This window comes from Andrena cerasifolii, chromosome 15 (genome assembly GCF_050908995.1).
Source record: "Andrena cerasifolii isolate SP2316 chromosome 15, iyAndCera1_principal, whole genome shotgun sequence".
Classification (NCBI taxonomy): Eukaryota; Metazoa; Arthropoda; class Insecta; order Hymenoptera; family Andrenidae; genus Andrena; species Andrena cerasifolii.
This window is the reverse complement of record NC_135132.1, coordinates 9,200,695-9,223,017: the sequence shown is the minus strand read 5'-3', so window position 1 is coordinate 9,223,017 and position 22,323 is coordinate 9,200,695. Positions and strand designations below refer to the sequence as shown.

General features: G+C 45.7%; 2 protein-coding genes across 3 annotated transcripts; both read left to right on the top strand.

The window, feature by feature from the left end:
• Nucleotides 1–5,350: 5,350 nt before the first annotated feature.
• Nucleotides 5,351–13,721, top strand: LOC143377401 (uncharacterized). Of its 2 annotated transcripts, none has more exons than XM_076828618.1 (3): nucleotides 5,351–6,197; nucleotides 6,983–7,969; nucleotides 9,687–10,279. In XM_076828618.1, the coding sequence occupies exons 2-3, from the start codon at nucleotides 7,015–7,017 to the stop codon at nucleotides 10,223–10,225; spliced, it is 1,494 nt and encodes a 497-aa protein (XP_076684733.1). In that variant the 5' UTR covers nucleotides 5,351–6,197; nucleotides 6,983–7,014; the 3' UTR covers nucleotides 10,226–10,279. The 2 variants fall into 2 exon arrangements, with proteins under 2 accessions (XP_076684733.1, XP_076684732.1); XM_076828617.1 differs by having other exon boundaries at nucleotides 5,353–6,197; nucleotides 9,666–13,721.
• On the top strand, nucleotides 10,239–22,221 carry LOC143377404 (uncharacterized). The gene is made up of 8 exons (XM_076828620.1): nucleotides 10,239–10,354; nucleotides 14,520–14,569; nucleotides 14,648–15,156; nucleotides 15,909–16,070; nucleotides 16,141–16,360; nucleotides 16,475–16,569; nucleotides 17,286–17,408; nucleotides 18,540–22,221. The coding sequence occupies exons 6-8, from the start codon at nucleotides 16,552–16,554 to the stop codon at nucleotides 19,602–19,604; spliced, it is 1,206 nt and encodes a 401-aa protein (XP_076684735.1). The 5' UTR covers nucleotides 10,239–10,354; nucleotides 14,520–14,569; nucleotides 14,648–15,156; nucleotides 15,909–16,070; nucleotides 16,141–16,360; nucleotides 16,475–16,551; the 3' UTR covers nucleotides 19,605–22,221.
• The last annotated feature ends 102 nt before the right edge of the window (nucleotides 22,222–22,323 follow it).

The following is a 22,323-nucleotide window of genomic DNA, read 5'->3' as shown; positions in this document are numbered from 1 at the left end:
ATAGAAATACGTAGAATATCATAGAAACCTCTGCTTCTGCTCTGGCAGATACTAATGCCATTGTACTTCGTGACGATGGGTAGCGAGAGGTTGTTGAACCTAAGTGGTTAGCAAAGTCCGCTAATTCCATATCTTCCATTAATTCCAATCTAATCTAGCTTTGAGGATCCTCGGGGCCCGTCGAAGGGACTTAATGATTATTTTATTATTATTATTATCGACGGGTAACCTTTTAGAGAATTAATAACCGCCTCCCGCAAAATTGAACGAATGGTAAAAAAGGGATATCGATCTCGCGAGGCATTCTATTTGCCACGAGCTGGCTGCTGAATATTATTTCACCGTCTGGCTAGTGAAACCGCGTCTAGGAGTCAGCTTTTCCCGAAATCGTACACGAAAGGCGCTGGAGCGGAGGGGGGCGCTGCGTGTGTGCACGCGTGTGTTGCACGCGGCGCAGGCCTGGTGGATGCACTTTTGGGAAATCATGCATATACGTGGCAACATCGCACAGCGGGCTCGCATTCCACGTGATCAGGACCGGTTTGCGGGTGTCGACCCACTGACACTCGTCCACCGCAGATAAACCTTGGCCCTATATGCGGGATACACCTTACTTGGTCGTTTTATTGCGAGCCAGGAGCCGTCCGCAGCTTGGGACAGCCGTCGGGATAATTAGACGGAGCAAATTAGGCGGATCTTGATTTCTAGGTTACTATTGGCAACGGCCCCGCGGGAGGCCCACGTTCCCGCGTTTCTCTCTGCCATTCCGCGGCCCTCCGTTTCACTTTCAATCGCCAGGGCTCGCGCAATGGAAGGTGGTCCGGATTTCACGGTCAATTGGAACGATAACGGACCCGTATTCGGTAGAGGAAAGTTCGTAGCCCGGCGGGGCTGTATCAGTATTCTTAATCGTGCTGATAACTGGGAGAGAGGGGCGCCTGATTTTTATTAACACCTTGTATACGTGTATGGGAGTGGGCCCCCGAAGGTGGTGCGCAGTAAGGCCATTGACCGAAGGGATCGATGATCAGCTACCTGCTGATACATTGTTCGCCGCACAATGGCGAAAGTATTCCCGGTCCGGTGGGAACCCTTGGCGCGTCAAGTGCAATTATTCCGTGCAACCGAATGCACTTGGTTCGACCGTTTAAGATCTTGCCTCGGTGGCTGGGGCCATTCATCGCGGCTACCATTCACCTGTCCCCCCTCCCCCTCCCCCTCGACCACGCGTAATCCTCACCCTTCGAAGTGCACGAAGTTGCGCGAGCAAATGAACCGGTGAATCATCGCTACCGAGACGCGAATATCTGTACGGCGCCGCGGCCATTTGTTTCGTGAGCAACTGGGCCTGATCACTGGGCCCAGAGTTGACCGCGACCTATCCCGTGCTTGCGAGCTCGTAAAATCATCATCGACGTTGTAATGCGGTTCACTACGGTTTGTAGAATGTTTAGAGAACGAGCGTAAGTATCGCAGAATACTTATTTTGCGGGTATGGGTAATAGTAGGCCCCTAACCTCCAAGGGGCAGCGTTTGATATAAATTTTTACGGCAGAGCCACAGAATATTTTCCTGCACGTGGAACGGCTCGAAGCAAAAATCCCCGGGGCCGTTTTCCAGGGGCATGCGGGAAGTCAGAATTTCCATGGGGCCGAACTGCGAGGACGATAGGGAAACGCATATGAAGAGAAACAGGTTCCTGCGAGGGATTCAAAGCCGCTTGCATCCACCTTTTCATTCGAAAGCAGCCTAGACCCGTGTAAAAGTTTCCCCATAGAAAACTTACACCTACGTTGCCTCTCTGTTTTACACGGTAAGGATGTACAGGGTGACTCACATAATTCTTCGATTTATTTGCAATTTAAAAGCAGAAAAATTTATTAATCCGTCCCCTTCCTCTCTGTTTTCGTAGATACTGGCAAACACAAGCTGCACAAATTTCTACGATTGAATTTATTTAAGGGGGTAGTGACTATTGGATACGAAAAATCGTTAGTTTCTTTCGCGCTAAATTCTAAGTCTATATATATAAGTCTACATCTTCGATATTTTTGCGAATTTCGCTCCCTAATTTTCAGGAAACATTCATGACACATCAAACACTGCAAATCTGGATTTTTTTGGGTATCTCGGTGTATGCCCCGCCTTCAAAATAATCCTCGAAAATAAAAATTACAATTTTTTTCTTCGCGTTCATAAATAAAAAATGTTCGCGAAGGGTTCAAACTTTCAAAATTTGAAAAACAATTTTTTTTTTAGTTTTTCGGATTTTTCTCGAAAACCGTTTGCCGTACAAGAAAAAGTAATAGAACATAAAAGGTGCTCCTTGAAAGGCGCAAAATAGGCTTTTTGGCGTACATAACCTCAATCTTCTCAAAATCCATGCTCCGCCATTTTCACGTACGAATTCGTTTTCAGCGAGCAAAAATCCATCGGAAATTCCTATTTCATTAAGGTTATACAAAAATCGCCTTTTTTTCGCCGGACAGTGTCATTTGAACTTCGTGAAATTTTGTTAAAAATGTTCCTAAAGGCTAAGCCTCTCAGAATCGGTAAAAAGAAAATAATGGATTTTTTGAGGGTGAAATAGTCAACTACCCCCTTAAAGACGAGGCAGCATCGAGCCCGTGGATTAGCCACAAGCAGTCAGCCCACGTCGAATCATGTAATACCACGCTGTCGTTGAACCGAGAGGGAAACGGGGCCCTAGGCAAGATTTCGACAAAATACGCGAGAATATGGAATCGAGACTTGCCCGCTATCTGTGCGCGCGATAAGCAAACAGTCGGTATCCCTCTATCATCGCTTTGCTCACGATAGATAATGTGTGCAACGTTGCTATAGTTATCACTAATATATATCCTCTTTCCCAATTTACCCAAGCAGAGCCTCCGTTTCGTCGCCCCCATCGCAGCGACCCAACTGCGCCAGCATTTCGCCGGTCGCGGCGGTTTTTCATCGCCAGGTCGCCCTTAGACAAGAGGGAGCAGCTAAATCTGGAGCAAGAGGCTGAACAGCTCCATTAACCGAGCCCGCAGCGATCCTGCGAGCGCAGCAATTTGTGCAGCCCCGATCGGAAGGTCTGAGATGGGCAAAATGCTTGACTAAATAAAAAAATTTAACACAACGAATAAAAGATAAAAATAAATTTATTCAGATAAACATTTTGCCCATCTCTTGCGTCTGAGAGTTTTTAGAACACTGTAAACTCGCAGGTAGATGATTCGAAAGGGTTGCGCAGGAGCGATACTGTATTATTAAGGCCCCGCTTCGCAGCTGCGGAAAATAATAGCGGGGCCCGTTCCGAATTATCCCGAAATGGTGGACGTCGTGGAAAGGTCGACGCTGGTAGAATCATAGAATTTTTCTCGATGGCGCAACGGTGCAAGGATTCACCTCGTCAGCTTCGCGTCCCCCTCTTTCTCGTCCCTAGCTCGGGGCCCACTCGGCGCTCGCGCGCGCGCGCGCCCGCACACCGGGACGATTTTCGTTTCCCCAATATCGTGGCTCGTTTATCGTGTCCTCTTCTTTCGCCGCACGAACCCGCCGAGGGAGATAAGACGGGAGGCCAGGCGCATATTTTCGGCCACGACTGCTCATGCGACACTTCGCAAGGCCCCGCACACGCGCGGGGAAAGCGGCAGCTATGCTCGCTTCGAGATTGTATTTCGCATGGATTTTCCGGGGCCTTTGAACCGGGAATGGCCCTATTTTTTTTTTTGCGCAGTGGTCGACGAAGCGAATTTGGCGAGGAACGCAAGGGGTTTAATAGTTGCTGCGTTTGAGAGAGTTTCGGGGGTGGAGGGGCGGCGCGAGTCAACGGGCGGAAAGAAGAATGTTTGATTTCGCGTGGAGGAGCCTGGGAACCTGGGAAAAACTCGCCGGATCTTATAAGAGGACGCAGGCGCAATCAGCGGTGGCATCGTAGGCAGGGCGTGGTGGCAATTTTCGGGGACGCATACAGGCACGCAGGTTTTTCGTCCTAGACGGGGTAGCGACGGCCTCGAGCCGCTCGCGATAGTGCAACTTTCACTGCGCAGTTCAGGGGGAGAGAGGCACATGTCGCGCCGCAGGAAATGGTAAACATCTGGGTAGCCTCAGCTCCGAAAATATTAATTAGACAAAAATTGCGAGTGGAAGGAATCGGAAATATATTTGATAATTGAAGGAGATGGAAAATGGCAATTACGGTCGAAAATCGATAACTCGAATCTCAAGGGAAGGGAAAAAGTCTTCGAATTATTTCGGCTTATCGAGGTTTCGAGTAAGAAAGGTTTAACAAATGAAAAATTCGAATTTCAAAAAAAAATTCGACAATTTCAAGTTTTAAAGGTCAATTACACAGTCCGACAGCCATTTAGACTTGTAACAATTAATAGGCGTTTCTTACAGGCTTTCGTGCGCCTAAAACGAATCCGCAAACCGTTTGTCGCCATCACCCTCAGTTTTTGAGAAATTTGACTTTGAAAAAAAACTGCAAATTTTCAACTTTGAGCATCTTTTCTATTCTTAAATTATTCTATTCTGTTAACGAATTGGTAAAAGCTACTTCTGCCCCTCGCTTCTAATATCCCAGTTTTGGGAGTGTTAAATAGCTAGAAAGAGTTGAATTAGAATTAAAGTTGAATTTTATTTCAAGCTTAATACATCATTGTCTATAGTTTAATTTATTTGTTTCAGGAAAGGGCGGTCGGCAATTATTCTCGACACGTGTGAATTGTTTGATCGCTCAGCGCAGTACCCATCGCTACCTTCGATACGTGGGTGTACGCACACGGCGCCACGCACGCACACGCGTGCGCGTATGCACCAGTTGCACGTGCGTGTGTGCGTGCGTACCCCGCAGGATATTGGCCTAGACGCAGCGTGATTGGCCGATCGTGCAACCAGGGACGACGATGCCTGTGCAAGTCTCCTCGTGCGTGCTATTCAGTGGCGTAATCCCGGGCTTTTGCGTTTTTTTAGCTTCTTTAACTCTACAAACTACCCTACAGAAGAAACACTACCCATAACGGTGCGCTTGGGCTACTAAAACGAGACGGAATGACAGTTATTTCCCCAAATAACTATCATCCGGAATCCCAAATCGAGCAACTGTAATTTCTGCGAATCTCTTTGCGCACGATTGCCGCTGAAAATCTCAATTTTCTCTACTTTTGTTTCAAGTAGTTGCTCGGTTTGGCTTCCGAGGGGCAAATTTTGCGGGACATGCGTCTTCCTCCTATCTCTGCGTTTGTAAAACTACGTATGTAGTCCCCTGAGCTTGTTTCCTTATCAACGTTGACCACTCGGTCCCATTAGGGTCCGAATCCCGCCCGAAGTCTCTTTACGGGCAATGTTTTCCCTCGCCCTCCGCTTATTACCATATTCTCATTGAGGAGGCGGGTTTAAAAAACCGTGCGTAGCGGCCGGAGGAAGTCAACTGTGCCGGTTACGCCACTGCGAAACGCGCACACGGAGGGGAAAGAGCCGCAGGAGATAGAGCCTACGCACTAACACGCGGCCCCGGCCACCCCTATGCGCGCGATGGCCAGGCGGAGTGCGTCTTGCAGCGCGGGGCCCTCGTCAGTGGTCGCCGAGTAGGCCGTGGGAGAGGGTATCCGTTTGCGCTTCGACTTGGCCTTGCTGCGGGTGTGTGCACTCGTGTCGCGCGTAGACGCCGCCGTGGATCAGGAAGGGAACGCTTCGCGGACGTCGAGCTTGGAAAACACGCCGAGGAAGCGAGGCGACGGGCTTGGACGCCTGCGAGAGGGACTGAGACAAGAGGCAAGGGAAGAGAGGGAAACGGCGAAGGCCCGTGGAAGAAGGGGGACAGAGTAGAGGGAAAGATAGAGACGAGGAGAAGACTGAAGACGAATAATAGTGAGATTCTCGTCCCGTACAAAGGGAACGCAACACCGCTCTGTCCCGCTTATGCAAATGCGCCACTTGGGTGCCAGGAAGTCGCGAGGATGACCGGGGCACGAGGTTTGTTTTGATCGTTGAATTCGCGCGCGCGCGCACGCGCACGCCATGCAAATCCACTGAAGGGGGTGAGAGCACACGCGTCCCGGCTAAGTTCTTCCGGGCGATTTCGAAACGACGATTTACGAGTGGTGAATGCGAGTGCACACGAGCCTCTTAGCGTACTCCTCGGCGGCCATTTGAACGTCGTCGGCCCTTTTTTTTTTTAGAGGAAACGAGGGAGCGTCTCACTTGTAAGTTTTATGCTTTACTTTCTTAATCGTGACACCTCTGTGTGCGCCGCTCGGTCGATAATTTCGAGGGGAATGTAAGCTGGTGGGATATCCGTTCGAATTCGCGAGAGTACAGTTGCAACGTTTGATGTAGGTTTCGGTGTGTACAGTGTTGAGGTTGGATTTTTTAATTATATTTTTGTGAATCGGTGTGGGGATCCCTGGTTTATTTACGAGGCTAACCCCTGGAGGGGGGAATCGATTGAACCGCTCGAAGTGACTTCCGTGTGTGTGCGTTGCACGCATGATGGCATGCGTTCCGCGCACGCGCGCTGCTGACAGTGCTTTTTACGCGTTAAATGAAACAGGGGGTTGGTTTCACGCGGGTGACTCACGCCGCCGCGGAGTTAATTGCTTCCCTCAAATTCCTGCGCGACTAACGACCCAGCGTTTCGAAAATCTAACGGTCTGCAATCTCGCTCGAAGCTTCCGCCCAATTTTATTTGCCATTAATGAACAGTATTATTGTGAAAGAAAGAGTTGCGTTGCGCGCAATTTCTCAGATTTAAATTTCATCTAAATTCGGTACTAAATAGATTAGGTTTATTTAAACATTCTCCCTCGACTTAATCCCGACTTACTCTAACTTAACTTATCTTAATCTACCTTACAATTATTCCACGATTACCGTTAACGTAACTTTTAGCTTGAATTTGGTACTACATGTACATAAATCGAAGCCTCTCCGGAAATTGCCCCTCTGCAAGTTCGATTTCCATTCCCTCTCATCGCCAAACATGTTCCAGGCTCGACTCCGCCGATAACATCATCGGAAACAATGGCGATCACGTCGCAGCAGTACTGCCTCCGCTGGAACAACCACCGCTCCAACCTGCTGACGGTATTCGACGAGCTGCTGCAGAACGAAGCGTTTACCGACGTGACCCTCGCCGTGGACGGCGGCGCCTCGGTCAAGTGCCACAAGATGGTGCTGGCGGCTTGTTCCTCCTACTTCCAGTCCCTGTTCATCGACCTACCATGCAAGCACCCGATCGTCGTGCTGAAAGACGTGAAATACTCCGAGATCAAGGCGATCCTCGAGTACATGTACCGCGGCGAGGTGAACGTGGCACAGGAGCAGCTGGCCGGGCTGCTGAAGGTCGCCGAGGTGCTGAAGGTGAAGGGCCTGGTGGAGGAGGGCTCGCAAAGCCATCGCGAGGAGGTGGAGAACTCCATGTCCCCGCCGCCAGCGATCAGCACGAGCACGACCAGCAGCGCGGCGTACAGCAGCGGGCACACGTCTCCTCCACATTCCACTGGCAACCTCTATAACATTTACGGGAAGTCCGTGGACAGGTGCCAGAGTCGTCTGCCTTTACCAATGTGGCCTCTGTCGAGCCTACCGCTAGCGCATTCCAGTACCAGCCACCAGACGGCGACACATCCTCAGCACTCCTCGATCCTGACCGGCTCCTACGATAACGGCTTCGAAACCTCGCCGCTGAAACGCAAGAAGGTCTCCAACATGCTGATGAACAGGGACACGCCGATCCTCAGGACGGTCCTGGGCCAGGGCCACGCGGATAGCTCGCAGGGCATACCTCTGCTGCACCCGGACAGCCATGAGAATCATTTTAGGAACAGCAGTAATGGCTCCTCTAATGACGATAGAAGGAACAGCACCGAGGTGACCCACGGGGAACCGGCGCATAGCCCTTACACGGATGTGTCCATGATGGACGACGACGATAAGCAACCCTCCCCACAGTCCTACCGTTCTGATATTAAGTCAGGTAAGGCTGCATCAGAAGTTTTTGTAGAACGGTAAATTTAAAGGAACTTCACGTTCTGGAGTAGAGCTGTCTAAGTCAGTGATTCCCAACCTGTGGGTCGCAAAGTGTATTCTGGGGGACGTTTTTTTTTTTTTTAATATTATTAAGTTAAAGTTATATTCTGAAATACCTAATTTTAATGTTTTCTTTACCTCATTAAATTTACATCACCTTATATGGGGAAAGAGGTCGCAGGTTATTTGAATATCATAAAAGCAGAGAGGGACAAAATTTTTATTTAAATAAAATTCTGAATACCGTATAAAAGTTAAACAAATTATTCGTCAATCACTCGTGAATCCGAGTTATCTTTATTCGATACAAGGCTAATCATTTTTTTAACTTTTATTCGTTATCCGAAATTTTATTTAAATACAAATTTTGCCCATCTCTGCATAAAAGGGGATCGCGACTCAAAAAAGGTTGGGAAACACTGGTCTAAGTACTTGGAATATTTCCAGAAGTGTAATTTCAGATGTTACAAGTAAGCTGCTTAAATTAATTTTTTCAGGCTCTTTCCATTTTCGAGGAAAAAATATTTCACTCGAGTTTAGCTGAGCTCGTATTTTCGAACTGCTGCAACAGCTCTACTTCGGGAATCCCGGAGTGACTTTTTAGAACCGTGAAGGGGCTTCTTTTTATGGGGGTCCGAGTTACGGCCATTTTCGTTCCATCCCTACCGTTTTATGGGGCCCCGTAAAGCAATAAATCTGTTGTAAAAACCTTTTTCGCCATACGAAGCGATCACCGCGCATAAAACTTTTCGAAAGCTATTCACCCTTCAGCATTCCCCACATCCCAGGATTATCTGGGGTACGTGTCCCGATTACGGTGCTTTGACGCCGACTTGCTCTCGAAGGAATTAATTACAGACTTCTCTTACTTCAATTTTGCTTGGTAAAAATTTATATTGCTATTTTGAACTTTTCTCTTTATTAAAGCATTTTTTTCGGATTAAAAATGTTCATTTTTCATATTTTTTTAATTGAAATAAAAATACACGTTTTGACGCAATTACCGTGCCCTGAAAGGTACGGTGCCCATTTTTTAATAGCGTTCACGCGTTTAGGTTATGTCTTCGAACTTTGAACTGTTCAAAACATTTTTTTGCTCTACGAGAGGTGTTTGTACGTAATTTCAATATTGCCTTTTTATTACAAAAGCAAAATATGCAAATATAAATATCTGTTCAACCTTTCTGAGAAACGAAAGTGAGGTTAGGTTTAGCAGTTGCAGAGGGAGCTAGTGTTAAATTCCTGTCCCTATTACCGAAGCACTTTACATAAGTGCAAATCATGATAATTATCAATTTATCCACTTCTCTAAAATACGTGTTCCTTATCGTTCGAAATCCATCGAAATCTGCATTTTTAAATTTTTTTTAGTATGCTTTAATTGTTTAAAAATGCAATCTTCTCGCTTGTAACACATACGTTAACAATTTAACTTAAGACAAATTCCTTCCCTATTTATTTATGCGAGTGTTTTTCTACGGCCTCTTAAAGTATAAAGGCACGGTAATCGGGACACGTACCCTATATCTTCAAAGCCAGAAAACATCCAGTACCTATCGAAATTCCCGCTCAAATAGGGCCCGGCGCGCGTAATTTAATCGCGTAATTAATTCCGCGGAGTCTGATAGTGGTCGTGTTTTCAGGGATCGTGAATTACGTTCCAGGACAGAAGCCGGAATGGAAGCGGTACAAGCAGTACACGCGGAACGACATCTCGTCCGCGATCGAAGCGGTGCGCTCGGGTATGAGCGCCCTGCAGGCTGCGCGTAAGTACGGCGTACCATCTCGCACCCTTTACGACAAGGTGAAGAAGCTGGGCATCACTACGTTGCGGCCATTCAAGCGCGGCTCGAATGGCAGCGGCGCGTGCTTCCCGTACGGGATCGGCGGCAACGTGAACGGCAGCATCTACGGTGGCGCCCTCTCCGAGAACGAGAACGAAGGCGCGAACGCGGCGATGGAGAGCCCGGCCTCGATCCTCGACACCTACAAGGCCAGGGACGGGCCAGTCGACAGAGAGATGTTGGACAGCACCCGCTGCACCCCCAGCCCGCTGGTGCACTCCGTGAAGCAGCAGAGCGGCGAGGATCAGGTGGAGGATCTCTCCGTCAGCCGCAAGTCGGACGTCCGCGTGATAGTACCGACCACGTCGATAATCAAAGACGAGGAGGACATCGGCTCGGACACCTGTAACCATAACTAACAGCGACCATTCGGTATTCATCTCTCGGTATCGCTGGGAAGTCGAACGAGACTCCTCGTAGCAACTAGACGTACTATATCTCGGTTACAACAGCGAACGCGTAAGGTTTTAGGTAATTTAAGAGCGTCGGTTTGGGGAGGGGAGGAGACTGCGCGCAGATGGTGTCTTGTAAAGCGACGACGATGGTAGAAGCATTTTGGGTAAAGGGTTTGCAAGTCGAGAGTAATGTTTCACCCTCCGCGGGGCACTGCGTTCGACGAGGATCGCTCGGTTGCGATTGGAAAAAGATCCCAACGGAGGGCGAAAGGAGTTAAGCAAGTCAGCGTTTGACAAGACTCGGAGATTAGCAGTATGTTGCCACTGTAACAGTAAGCCATAGACTGTCGATGATAACGTATATGTTCGCGAGATACTTAGGATCCTCTTGGACTACTTTACACAAGACTGATTAATGCATCGTGGATCGAAGAGACTGAAACTAATCGGAGCTCGCGTTCTGAAGTTGTTAAAGCCTAATGCTGACAATTCTCAAGTAGTGCCTTCCTCGCGACGAAGATTCCAAACTTTGCACCTCGAAAAGGGATTCAGGAACAGGGATTAGTGCTGTAAGAGTCGGAGCGTTGGTAATCCTTGTTCGAAAATGTGCAAAACTCCTTAATTCATCGTTTAATCTTCTTTCTTTCTATCCTTCTCTTGTCGAACACTCGAGACGCGTTTGAAATAGGGCTGGGACTAATCGAATAATTTAATATTCGAATATTTTACAAGTATTCGAATCCTATGCATAAACTTCGAGTATTTGAGTATTCGAATGTTATTATCTGAATACTTGAGTATTCGAATGCTATTATTCTAATACTTGAGTATTCGAATGCTATTATTCTAATACTTGAGTATTCGAATGCTATTATTCGAATACTTGAGTATTCGAATGTGATTATTCGAATACTTGAGTATTTGAATGTGATTATTCGAATACTTGAGTATTCGAATATTTGAGTATTCGAATATTTGAGTATTCGAATATTTGAGTATTCGAATATTTGAGTATTCGAATAGTATTTGGATACTTGGATATTCGAAATATATTCGCCAAATAATTGAGCAACAGAAGTATTCGAATATTCGAATACCGAAAACTTCGAGAAATAGTCCCAGCCTTAGTTTGAAAAAGAAATGCTCGAATCGCATTAAGCTTTAAACACTTTCGGACCAGTGAGTATGCATATACGATTTTTATTATTTACCATTGTGATTCGATACTTTCATTTCTTTTATCTTGCAATGGACATAGTAGTACTATTAGAGCCTAGATTAGATCGCCCGAGGGAGAGAGAGAGATTGTATATTATTTTAACGATATTGTTTTCTTTTGTTCTTTTAAGAAAGATATTCCTGTCTTTAGCATTAAATGCTGATTATATACAAGAGGATATATAATCCGTGGGGGAAGATAGGGAACAGTGTTCGTGCACTTTGAATAATTTCGTTAACGACTGAGATATCGCTGTTAATTTGTTGATAATTATAAGATTACATTATCGTTACTGATCATGGCCCTGGGATACAGCTGCAATATTGCTCAATATTATGCATATACATACAATAGAGACAGAACGAACTACCTCATTGTACAACGAACGTGATCGTTCGCACTAACGTTAAGACTGATGAACCGAACCTGCGTTACCAGCTAGATGGAACCGTGTTTCTTTTTTTCTTTTTTGTTTTACAAACGCTGATATATGTATACACAAGAGAAGAGTATATATACATATATATTATATAAGTTATGAGAAGTATATTATATTACGAACAGATATAGATTTTTAATTACGGTAGTTATAGGGCACGAGTGTTGCGGTTCTCTTAAGTGCGTTCAACGGTTTGGATGCAACGATTTACAGAACCGACGGGAGGTTGACCGTTTAATCAATTGAATTCCCCGACTCCTCTGTAAATCGGTGTATCCCAGTCCCACTTGGCGAGTGGCGAGCTTGAAAGTGAAACTGATCGCTCGCTCGTCCAAATAGAATGCGCTCGGTGCAGTTCCATTTAGTCAGAAGCCGTCGTAGAATTGTACGATTGGCCCGAGCAGTTCTTTATCCGACGTGCTCGGTGCAAAGCTGCATAGATCTCAGGTTTTACTACTTCGGAATCAGAATTAGTAATTGTTTTTACAATCGTTAACGAACTGTTCTGTCAAGAGTTTTAAACTAACGTTGATTATGGGTGTTATAGAAAAGTACAAATAGTTGTCCGTTTAAGGGTTTTCTTGATGCCAAGACTTCGTGCAGTGAAATTTGCTCGCGATAGACTGCGGCGAGACTGCGCGCTGCTTCCAACGCCCGACAAGTTTCACTGTACCGCCAGCGGGATACTCTTCGATAAGTACAAACCAAAGCTGCCTTGAAACTATTTTACCTCAGCATGTAAGGCATTCCATAGCCGTTTTAAATGAATTTCAGGGACTTCAGCCGGGCTTCGTCTTTTATTCTCCAGTTCGCTGTAAGCAGCAATATTAATCAGGGACATAGGAGGGATTATTCTGCTAAAGACGAGACCCAGCTGAAGCCTGAGCCTCCGTAGTTTTATAATAGAACGTTTAACACTGTACCTGTACATTGGTCGCGATGCGATTACGAAATAGAATATTTATAGCCAAAAACGACTGATCGGCGACGTCAATGGGCGTCGATGCCGTGTACCGACGAACAGAGAAATATAGGAGTACATAGCAATAGCGAAATAGAAGGACTGTGAGAGTAGCGTAAGTCTGAATAAGCGAAGGGATAATTAAAAGTCATACGTGCCTGAGCGGGCACAGAATAGTTCAATTCAAATGCTGCGTAACTAAAAGTCTGAATATGTGCTTGTTATTGTAAAAGCGCATGGAAACAGTGTGTTCAAAGCAACTAGAGAAACTATAGTCCTAATATAGACAAAGGGAAGTCAGTGGAATACAGAGGTGCTCGACGACATATCAAGATTTTTAAATCCACAGTCGAAGGTGTCCTTCGCAATCGAGCTTGAGAGTGAATCGAGGAGGTGTAACACTTCATTTATCCGAAATTGTGCCTGGAACAACCGTAGCGAAGAAAACGTGGCCCAGAATTTGCGAAACAAGGGTTCAGAGTTGGAAATTTAATTACTGCGTAAACGCAATCTTCGATGCCTTACGAGAACGATAGTTTTAGATATGTTGGATTAGGATTGTAAATATAATCAGGAGCAAGGGAGATAGTTGCCTTTTATTGTATTGTAAATCTAGCGTCGTATTATTTCTTAAGACTGATTTTTGCTACGTCGAGAGACTTGCACGCGTACACGAACACACACATACGAGAGCGCACGTTTAATTAATCGTAAGTTTCTACGTTTCACACTTACCACCACGAGAATTACGGGTACACACAATTTTCCCAAATTTCCACTATGTGGGACGTATGTTACTAATACTGTACAAGTTTGTTACGAAATATATTATCCCGAGAAATCTATGCGCGACTTGTGCGTCTCCTTTAGGCTTGGGACTATTAGAATAATTTAATATTCGGATATTTTACAAGTACTCGAATGCTACGAATAAACTTCGAATGTTATTATTCGAATATTTAAGTACTTAACTATTCGAATACTTAAATATTCGAATACATCAGTATTCTCGTTATCTTTTTTAGTGAAAATATTGTGAATACTATTCGAATTGTATTCGAATACTTATAAAGGGAAAAGGGAATACTTAAATATTCCTATACTTATAAATATCCCTATAGTTAAGTATTCGAATACTTAAATATTCGAATACTTAAATATTCGAATACTTAAATATTCGAATACTTAAATATTCGAATACTTAAATATTCGAATTCTTAAATATTCGAATACTTAAATATTCGAATACTTAAATATTCGAATACATCAGTATTCCCTATAGTTAAGTATTCGAATACTTAAATATTCGAATACATCAGTATTCCCTTTTCCCGTTTTAAGTATTCGAATACATCAGTATTCCCTTTTTCCTTTTTAGTGAAAGTATTGTATTGTCATGGAATTACGGACCTCATCTGAATACTTGGATATTCGAATTATATTCGCCAAATAATTGAGCAACTGAAGTATTCGAATATTCGAATACCGAAAAATTCGACAAATAGTCCCAGCCCTAGTTTCCTTATGTATGCCTGTGTGTGCGAGCTCCGAGGAATTCAACATAAATTTTTATCTGTAGAGCAGATGATTACCCTAGACTCATTCTGTTTTTATTTATTGCAGCTTTTCTAACGGGAAGTCAGTTAATGCTTGGAGATGAATGGAAGTGAATGGAAGTTCCTTCGATTGGTTTGTTGAGAGACATTTATTTTCATTAGACAGAAGCTTTATTTCAATAAAAATCATAACAGCAATCGTTCTTTATAGGTCTTCTGTTGCATGTTTGAGTGAGGAGGCAGTGCATCGTTGCAGGCAGGAGTTTCCTTTTGATCTACACTCGTCTTCGTCGCCTGTGCTGTACCCTTGAATCAACTTTAGCCCCGCATCAACCCTCTTCACCGTAAAATACTTTGTAATCGCTAATTGTAGCGCGCAACGACGAGCCTGAAATTAGAGAAATTTAGAAGCGCTCGAGCTCTCCTTGGAGAATTTCCGGATTGATCTCATCGGTTCGTCTTGAATCACCGCGACGGTGTAGTCAGAGCTCGTTCGCCGGAGTTGCGGGACTTCTCGTTTGTGTTTGAAGCGGCTCGTTTTCGCGAAGTCGCTGCGACGTCAGAGTCAGCGCAGCGATATCGCCGCGGGGGAGAATTTCAATTAGGCCACGGGAACAGGCAGCCTGTGAGTACACAGTAAAAAGGACGCGTGGAACTAATTTTTCGTTATAACTAGATCCGAGCGAAAGCGGAGGTGAATTAGCAGCGGCTCGATTAAACGTAAGAATCCTCCGCGAGATATCTTTAGAAACCGAAGCTGGAATTGAGCCATTTAAACTACTAGGTTTTAGTTTCTGGTAATTGTTTCGCTGTAAAATTTATATTGCATACAAAGCATTTCCTGAATTTTGAAGAACAATTTTTCTTCAAATTTCTGTATTTATTTATAAACGAAAAAATAATGCTACGCCGATGTCTCCGGTAATTAAAAATCAAAATTTCAGCAGGCTTCTTAGTTTGAAAGCTACTCTCCACCGTATGAAGTACAGATTTCTTAAAATCCAAAAGATCGCAGAAGAATCTAAGAAGAAATTTTAAAGAGAAAATAGATTTGTCGCCGAGCTTCTCGGATATCTCGGAAACTAATTAAGCAAAACGAGAAACTGTATGTCACGCGATAGACAATGTAATTGCGAATACTTGTACCGAGTTTCACGAAATTTCGTCGAACGATTCCTGAGTTATTACCGTCAGCAGCCCGAAAAGTGGAGTTTCGAGAGAAACGCGTTTAAATCGAATCAGACCACCTGCTTATCAATACAACGAATTCCTCAGTGTGCCCTTCCCGGCACTATTTTTAAAGCTGCAGAAGTATGCTTTCAATTTCAGTTTCTGGAAACAGTGAAGGTATTTTAATAACCGAAGGAAATTAAAAAAAAGCTATCGACTTCCCTCTTAAAAGCCTCCCCTTTATTCTAATTTCCCCTGCAAGCCCCAGAGCTCCGCGACTACAATCCCCCTTTTGATTCCAGCTCGAGAGCCAACTGATCCACGCTCGAGCGAGGCTGAAGGAGTTTTCGAAAACTGTTTAAAAGCCGAGGAGGAGAGGTGGACGTGCTATCGGTGGATCAAGGGGCAACGTTCTAGCAGCAAGTCGATCACATATGCCAGGCACCGCAGGCGCATTAACCGAGGTCAGTACGCCTCGCTCTCTGGTCATCCTACCCTCTATACCATCCATCCCTCTAATAAGTCTCATTCCAGGCTACGCGCACCGACAGAATAATTATGGGCTTGCGCAGATCGCTCGCCGCGGGGGCGAGGTGGGGGCGCGAGGGGCGAATAAAGCCCCCGGAGCCCTCCGCCGGTGAATGCGGCGGATAGCGAAATTTCTCCGGCAAGTTTCGCGTCCTCTCCCCAGGAAGGTCGAGGTGCAGGTCCGTCCAGGTCGAACCCTAGGCGTCTGGTCTCGCCCCGTGTGACGGTAAGCCCTTCCGAATTCACTGATTAATTAAAGCAGCGACAGAGGAAGCTCGCGCCCTCCGGGGGATCCTCGTTCGGGCGCTCTTTATTTTACCTGGGACCTCTCGCATTTCAGGACACGCTGGAGCATCGGCAGCCGCTCGCGACGCTTTCCTGGACGCCGAGGCATGCGCTCTGAGAACTCCGGGATTGATGTATTGCAGAGCGCAGGTACAAATCAGACAGCTTCGCGTGTGTGAGCGCCCCGTTGCCGGAATTTCCATATGCCTGGGAGCCTCTTCTCCGGCGGCCTCGTGCTCCCGGCAGCCCCTCCTGCTCCCCGACGACGGCCAGGACCCTGCGAGTACCTCGGGCCTAGAGGATCCCTGGTCCCATTATCCCCCTGTTTGCGGATTACTCTCTGAACGATTGCGCTCCCTCTTTCGCGGCACCCTTGATGGATCTGTGTGCAGAATTTAGGGGAGAACTCTGTTTAATTACTCCTGCCGGGGGCTCGCGATCGTAGCAGCAGGGTGGCGGTTAAGTAGCCGTAGCTTATGCTCGCCACGGCGTGGCGGTGCTAGAAATGGAACGCGGCGGAATTAATTGAGAACGGGGAGGCGATTGGCTCGATATATCGATCCTCGGAATAAGGACGGAGCACGGAATTACCGGGGGATTAGGTATTTGGCAAATTGCTTACCGAGTGTTTTTAGCATTCCTTTACGAGCGTTAAATCGATCAGTGGAGGGAATGCTTAAACCGCTGGCGGAAAGTGGAGCGTGGCAATCGAAAGTTCAACTGATCTCCCGGAGGATTATTAATTCTGGGAGCAATTGTCGGGGAGTTGAAGCAGGAAGCAGGAGTTCCTTGATAAAATTATTCATTCTTCTATTTGAATTATATTTCTGACAATGTAACTACAAAGTACACCCTTGTTGTCGTAGATCTGCATTTATTACCTGCTGTGGACAGCCACGCTGAGTCCAAGACCTACATTGCAACAGGAAACCACCACAGTGACGAGTCGGGACTGCCCTACAGAATGCATCTGCCTTTCCCCCAAACAGGTAACCGTGAACGAAGGAGAAAATACAGAATTTGCTTTATTTAAGGGGTCATGTACGTTTCTCGGCACTAAAACGTGGTCAATGTTTGCGAGTGATTCAGGGATAAACTATTACTCCGATTGGGTTAATTGTTTTTCTGTTGTGTAGGTGCATGTTTGTAGATTATAAAACAGGTCTGGGAATAGGAAAATGTTTAAAAATGTGGCGTCCACGTGCGGCGGCGTAGAACACGTTTTGAGGACAAATACCCCACTGTGCGCCGCCCCAAACGGTGTGCACGATTCAGCTCGTAGGAGCGGTCTGAATAAAAAATCTCCGATTTTTTAACAATCCTTGAAACCATAGTTATCCGGTGACGTAGCGATTTTTCCGAGAAAAAAAATTGCGGCAATGGTAATACTTTGAAGAAAAGGGTTTTCGCTACAAAAGTCGTACGTTTTCGCTGATTATTAAAAAATGGTTCAATTTAATTGAAAAAGCTCACCGGCACCGGATAACGAATCTTATGCAGAATATGTGTATAAATAATGAAGTTAATCGGGTGAACGGTGAGGCGGTTATCATGCCCACCGTCTTGGGAAATGATTTTTCAAGATTAAGAATTTTTTTTTAAAAAACACAAAAAGAATTAAACAAATCGGATTAATAGTTTATCCCTGAATCACTCGCAAACATTGACTACGTTTTAGCGCTGAGAAACGTATATGACCCCTTAAGGGGCAACATATACCTAGGACGCGAAACAGTAGGAGTTAAAGAATTTTTTTGGTGGAGATCCTACTTTTTCGCCTCCTGTGTGTACGCCGCCCCTTAAATCCCCGTAGAGTAATTGAAAAGCCATTAACACGGTAGGCAGGTCGCCAAGATTCGATCAGGGTTGATCAGCGATTAGCGTGGGTTGACCCGCAATTAATTAAGCTTAGATCGAGGGATACGCGCTGCACAGTGCCAGCCAATCGCGTGCTGTAGTGTCAGCCCCGGCGAACTGTAGCTGAATTTCTGAAAATCAAATGTAATTCACCGGGCTAGAAATGTTACCCTTTGCACCCACAAAGGTTCCAAAGCAAAGAGAAGCATAAATCCCTCCCTATCTTTATCAAGAAGCCGTCTAATTAAAGTAACGCATTTCAGGTTCTGTGCAATACAGGTGGGCTAAAAGACATTCCCACGCAGCAGCTGCCGCAGACGGTGGAGGAGCTCTCCCTAACGAAGAACAACTTCCCGATAATAAAAGGCGACGCGTTCGCCGGCCTGCGCGTGCTGCGCAAGCTCACAATGGATGGTAACAACATTTCAACGATACGCCCGTTCGCGTTCCGCGGCCTCAGCAGGCTACGTGAGCTCTCCATCCAGCACACGCCGCTGCCGTTCATCGAGAAGTTCTCCTTCGCCGCCCTGCAGAACGTGTCCGTGCTGCTGCTGGCCAACAACAAGATCCGGTACATAGAAGGCTACTCCTTCGCCGGGACCTCGAACATACGAGTGATATTGCTTAGCAACAACCCGCTGCTCAGGATCCAGAGCCACGCGTTCTCGGGCCTGACGAACGTAGTCCGGCTGATCTTCCCGTCGGGGATCAGGACCATCGAGCCAGACGCTTTCGACGGCCTCCAGCACGTCGGCCTTCTGAAGCTCACCTACATGGACCTGTCTTCTCTTCAATCCTACACCTTCCGTGGCCTCTCCTACGTCCACTCCCTGAACATCCAGGAAAGCGACCTGGGCGTCGTTGAGAAGGATGCCTTCACCGGCCTGGTCCGCGTGGATCGCCTCAACATACTCAACAACAAGATCGATCTCATCGAGAGGCTGTACTTGAGGTACGAGAACAGCATTGAGTTACTGAGATTCCACGGGAATCACGTGCTGGAGGCCCCGCGCCACACCAGGGACATCAACCTCGAAGTGAACTCGATCAGTGCCATCGACAATCACTTCCCCTGCGATTGCCAGGCCCACAACGTGCTGGAGAGCGACTTCGTCAACGGCACTGTCAGCGAGTTTCAGAAGAATAACTACTGCATCTCTCCTATCGAGTATAACGGCAAGCCCATGAACCTCGTCGACTTCGATCTGATCGCCAGGTGCCACGATAACGTCGTGCAGGACAACCTGGGCTCGGGGGTCGTTGGGATCTTTACACTACCCACGACCCTCTTCCTCGTTATTCTGCTGTCCATGAACCTCTTCCAGTGAAGCTCCGCCGCGAAAAGGGTACACTCTCATAGCATATCAGTTAGGCGTATCACTTTTTTGCGTTCTCGGAGAGGCTTTAAGTTCTTCCTCAAGTACAAAGCTGGTATAATTAATTCCTTTTAACGTAATCGTCTCAATTGCTCGATTACACTACTAACTTACTCTTTCGAAGTTTAATTCTGTGTATTTGTATTTTGTTTTTCCTGTGTTTTTTTTTTTACAACAGACTGGAGGTTTCAAGCATTTTTGTTTATATTTCCCAACGAACAACATTATTATTATTAGTCTCATTCCCATTTTTCTCCCTCCTCTCTCTCTTTTTCGAGGTCCCAGCAGCAGCAGCGCACCGGGAGAAAAGGTGATTTTGTGTTCACCCATCTTTCCCCAGTACACCGCCCCGTGATGTTTGACTTCGGTGATCTAACGAGAACCGGCGTATTCATCACGGCTACGGCCGCTGGTAGTTTCTTTTGGAAGATTTTTGAAAGGTATACTAAAGCAGTGGTGGGCAGCCTTTAGAATTTTAATTTACGGGGTGAATTTGTTATATCTGACATGGATTTACAATCGAAACAATTGCGGGTCGCTCATCGATGCAGTAAAGACTTTCTACGGCTCAACTCTCGTCATATCAGCTCTCGTTCTTGTTTGAATCGTCCCTCTGTATACCACCTTGCTTCACACGAAACGAAAAGGCAAGTGCGCAAAAGTCATCCACGGTGCTGTGATTATTAAAAAGGTAATTAACGTAAACGCGTTGGGAGAAACGAGGCCGGTATTGAATCTGAGGCGGTCTTGGAACTTCGCGTGGCTGACTATTGTTTATGGCACTTTGCGAAAGAATTATCCGCGACTCCTTCTGACACTCACTGTACTCGATTATTGTAATTCGCACGGTCTTAAGCATGCGACTACGAGCTTTAACTGGCCTGTGTAACTAGGCCAGCGAAACTGCATCCATTTCGGATTTATTCTGTAAATTAGGGGTGATTGCAAACAAGTGCAAACACTTCGTATCACCGTTAACCCCTTGTGTCGTTCACTTCATTTAATAACCTCTGTTTCGCTGGTGGTCTAAAGCTACGTTCATAAAGCTCTTATTTTCATGTAAACTAGTACAGTTTCTTACAGGGGAAGTTAAGCAACCCGGAGACTCAGAAAATTATGCAACTTTGCGCGCAAGTAGAGTAACACAAACCTATTTTTCCTGGGGGGAAGTCACCCCTGGAAAAATTCAGAATTCTCTTTGAATATCTCGGGAGCGATGAGAGAAATGGAAAAGAAGTTTAAACAAAAGTTGCGTCTTGTAAAAATAATTATCGAGTTAAGGATTGGTGGTGGGGGTAACTTGGAAAGTATGAATTTTTTAATAATTCTTTTTACGCAGTTTTCTAGATATAAAGAAGGGACGCGAATTTTATTTAAACTTCCTTTCGATATCTCGCACCGTTCTCGAGATATTCCACGAAAAAGGAAATTCAATTTTCCAACAAAAAAATAGGTTTGAGTCACGAATGAACTACTCTACTCGGACACAAAGTTGCGAAATTTTCTGAACTACCAGATTGCCTAGCTCTCCTTTTTAGCATACGTTCGCGTGCATGAAACAAAGGGTTAACGAGGCTCGAGTAAATAATTCTCGTTGACGATAATGAAAGTACGTAGGGATTAAGGGTATAATTAAGTTGAACTTGTATAAGGATCCTTCGTCGAGGGAAGAAAATTCGCGTGACTTGGAGGGGATAGATAGTGACAATTTATGCTTGTTTTAGGAGATGTTAACTCTTCGAGGCAGAGGGTTGATTAAAGATGGTAACACTTCTTTCCCTAACATTCATTTGAAACTATAGCCGGTCACTTTCTCCATTCCGTAAATCTAGAAGTGTAGACATAGCCACTGCGTTGTTGCTTCTTGAAGTTTCAAATATTTATCGCACAGAAGTCGATTGAGATATATACCGAGCTCAAATACTCTATTCCATATTTTCAGCTAAAGAAATTAGGGAGTGTCTGTTCCTCTGAGAGTTAACCGGTTGTGCGGTCGTTCTACGCGCGCATAGTCTTCCTTGCAGAAAAGAGCCACTCTCGCGGGGTCAGGATTTGTTACATATACGTACACTTAGAGCTAGAGATCCATAGTTCCCTTGGCAAGTCACAAGCGGCTTGCGTTCGGGGAACAATCTTCATCTTCCTTTAAGATTTCTACGCTCCTGTCGCCAGGGTACATTTGTTGGCCTAAATTCACCGTACCACTAACCGATCCTTCGGTATTGGTCACAGAAGGGTGTTCGCATCGCGTTTAATCACACGGAGAATCTTCAGGTTTACGCTTTTGATCGTTTAATGACACATGGGTAGATGCACTTTCCGAATGGAAATCGAAGAGCGGCACTGTGCTTTCGAACGATGGGAAAGGGAAACGAAAGGGAAAGATCTTTCCCCCGTTGCCACTTGTAATGTAAAATCTGCGTGGCCTTCGGTCAGCATAATAACCGAGGACCAAATTAGCTTATATTTTTTACCAACATCTACCATGTAACGTATAACGAAAACAATAATTAGAAACTGTAACCTTTTATTGTAGTTAGAACGGTCTGTCATTTAATAAACAATAAAACACAATCGACCAGGCGCATCCTTCGTCGGAATTAGGGAGCGAGGTCGTCGCGCGTTTCGGCGAATCGAAGGAATTAATAATCCTCGCTGCGCTGCACAACTT

Excerpts from the sequence above, each read along its gene's own strand:
- LOC143377401 (XM_076828617.1), top strand. The coding sequence starts at position 7,015 with ATGGCGATCACGTCGCAGCAGTACTGCCTCCGCTGGAACAACCACCGC. Across the intron at positions 7,970-9,665 it reads CCGTTCTGATATTAAGTCAG|GGATCGTGAATTACGTTCCA; the intron begins GTAAGGCTGCAT and ends TCGTGTTTTCAG.
- LOC143377404 (XM_076828620.1), top strand. Across the intron at positions 17,409-18,539 it reads TCTGCCTTTCCCCCAAACAG|GTTCTGTGCAATACAGGTGG; the intron begins GTAACCGTGAAC and ends AACGCATTTCAG.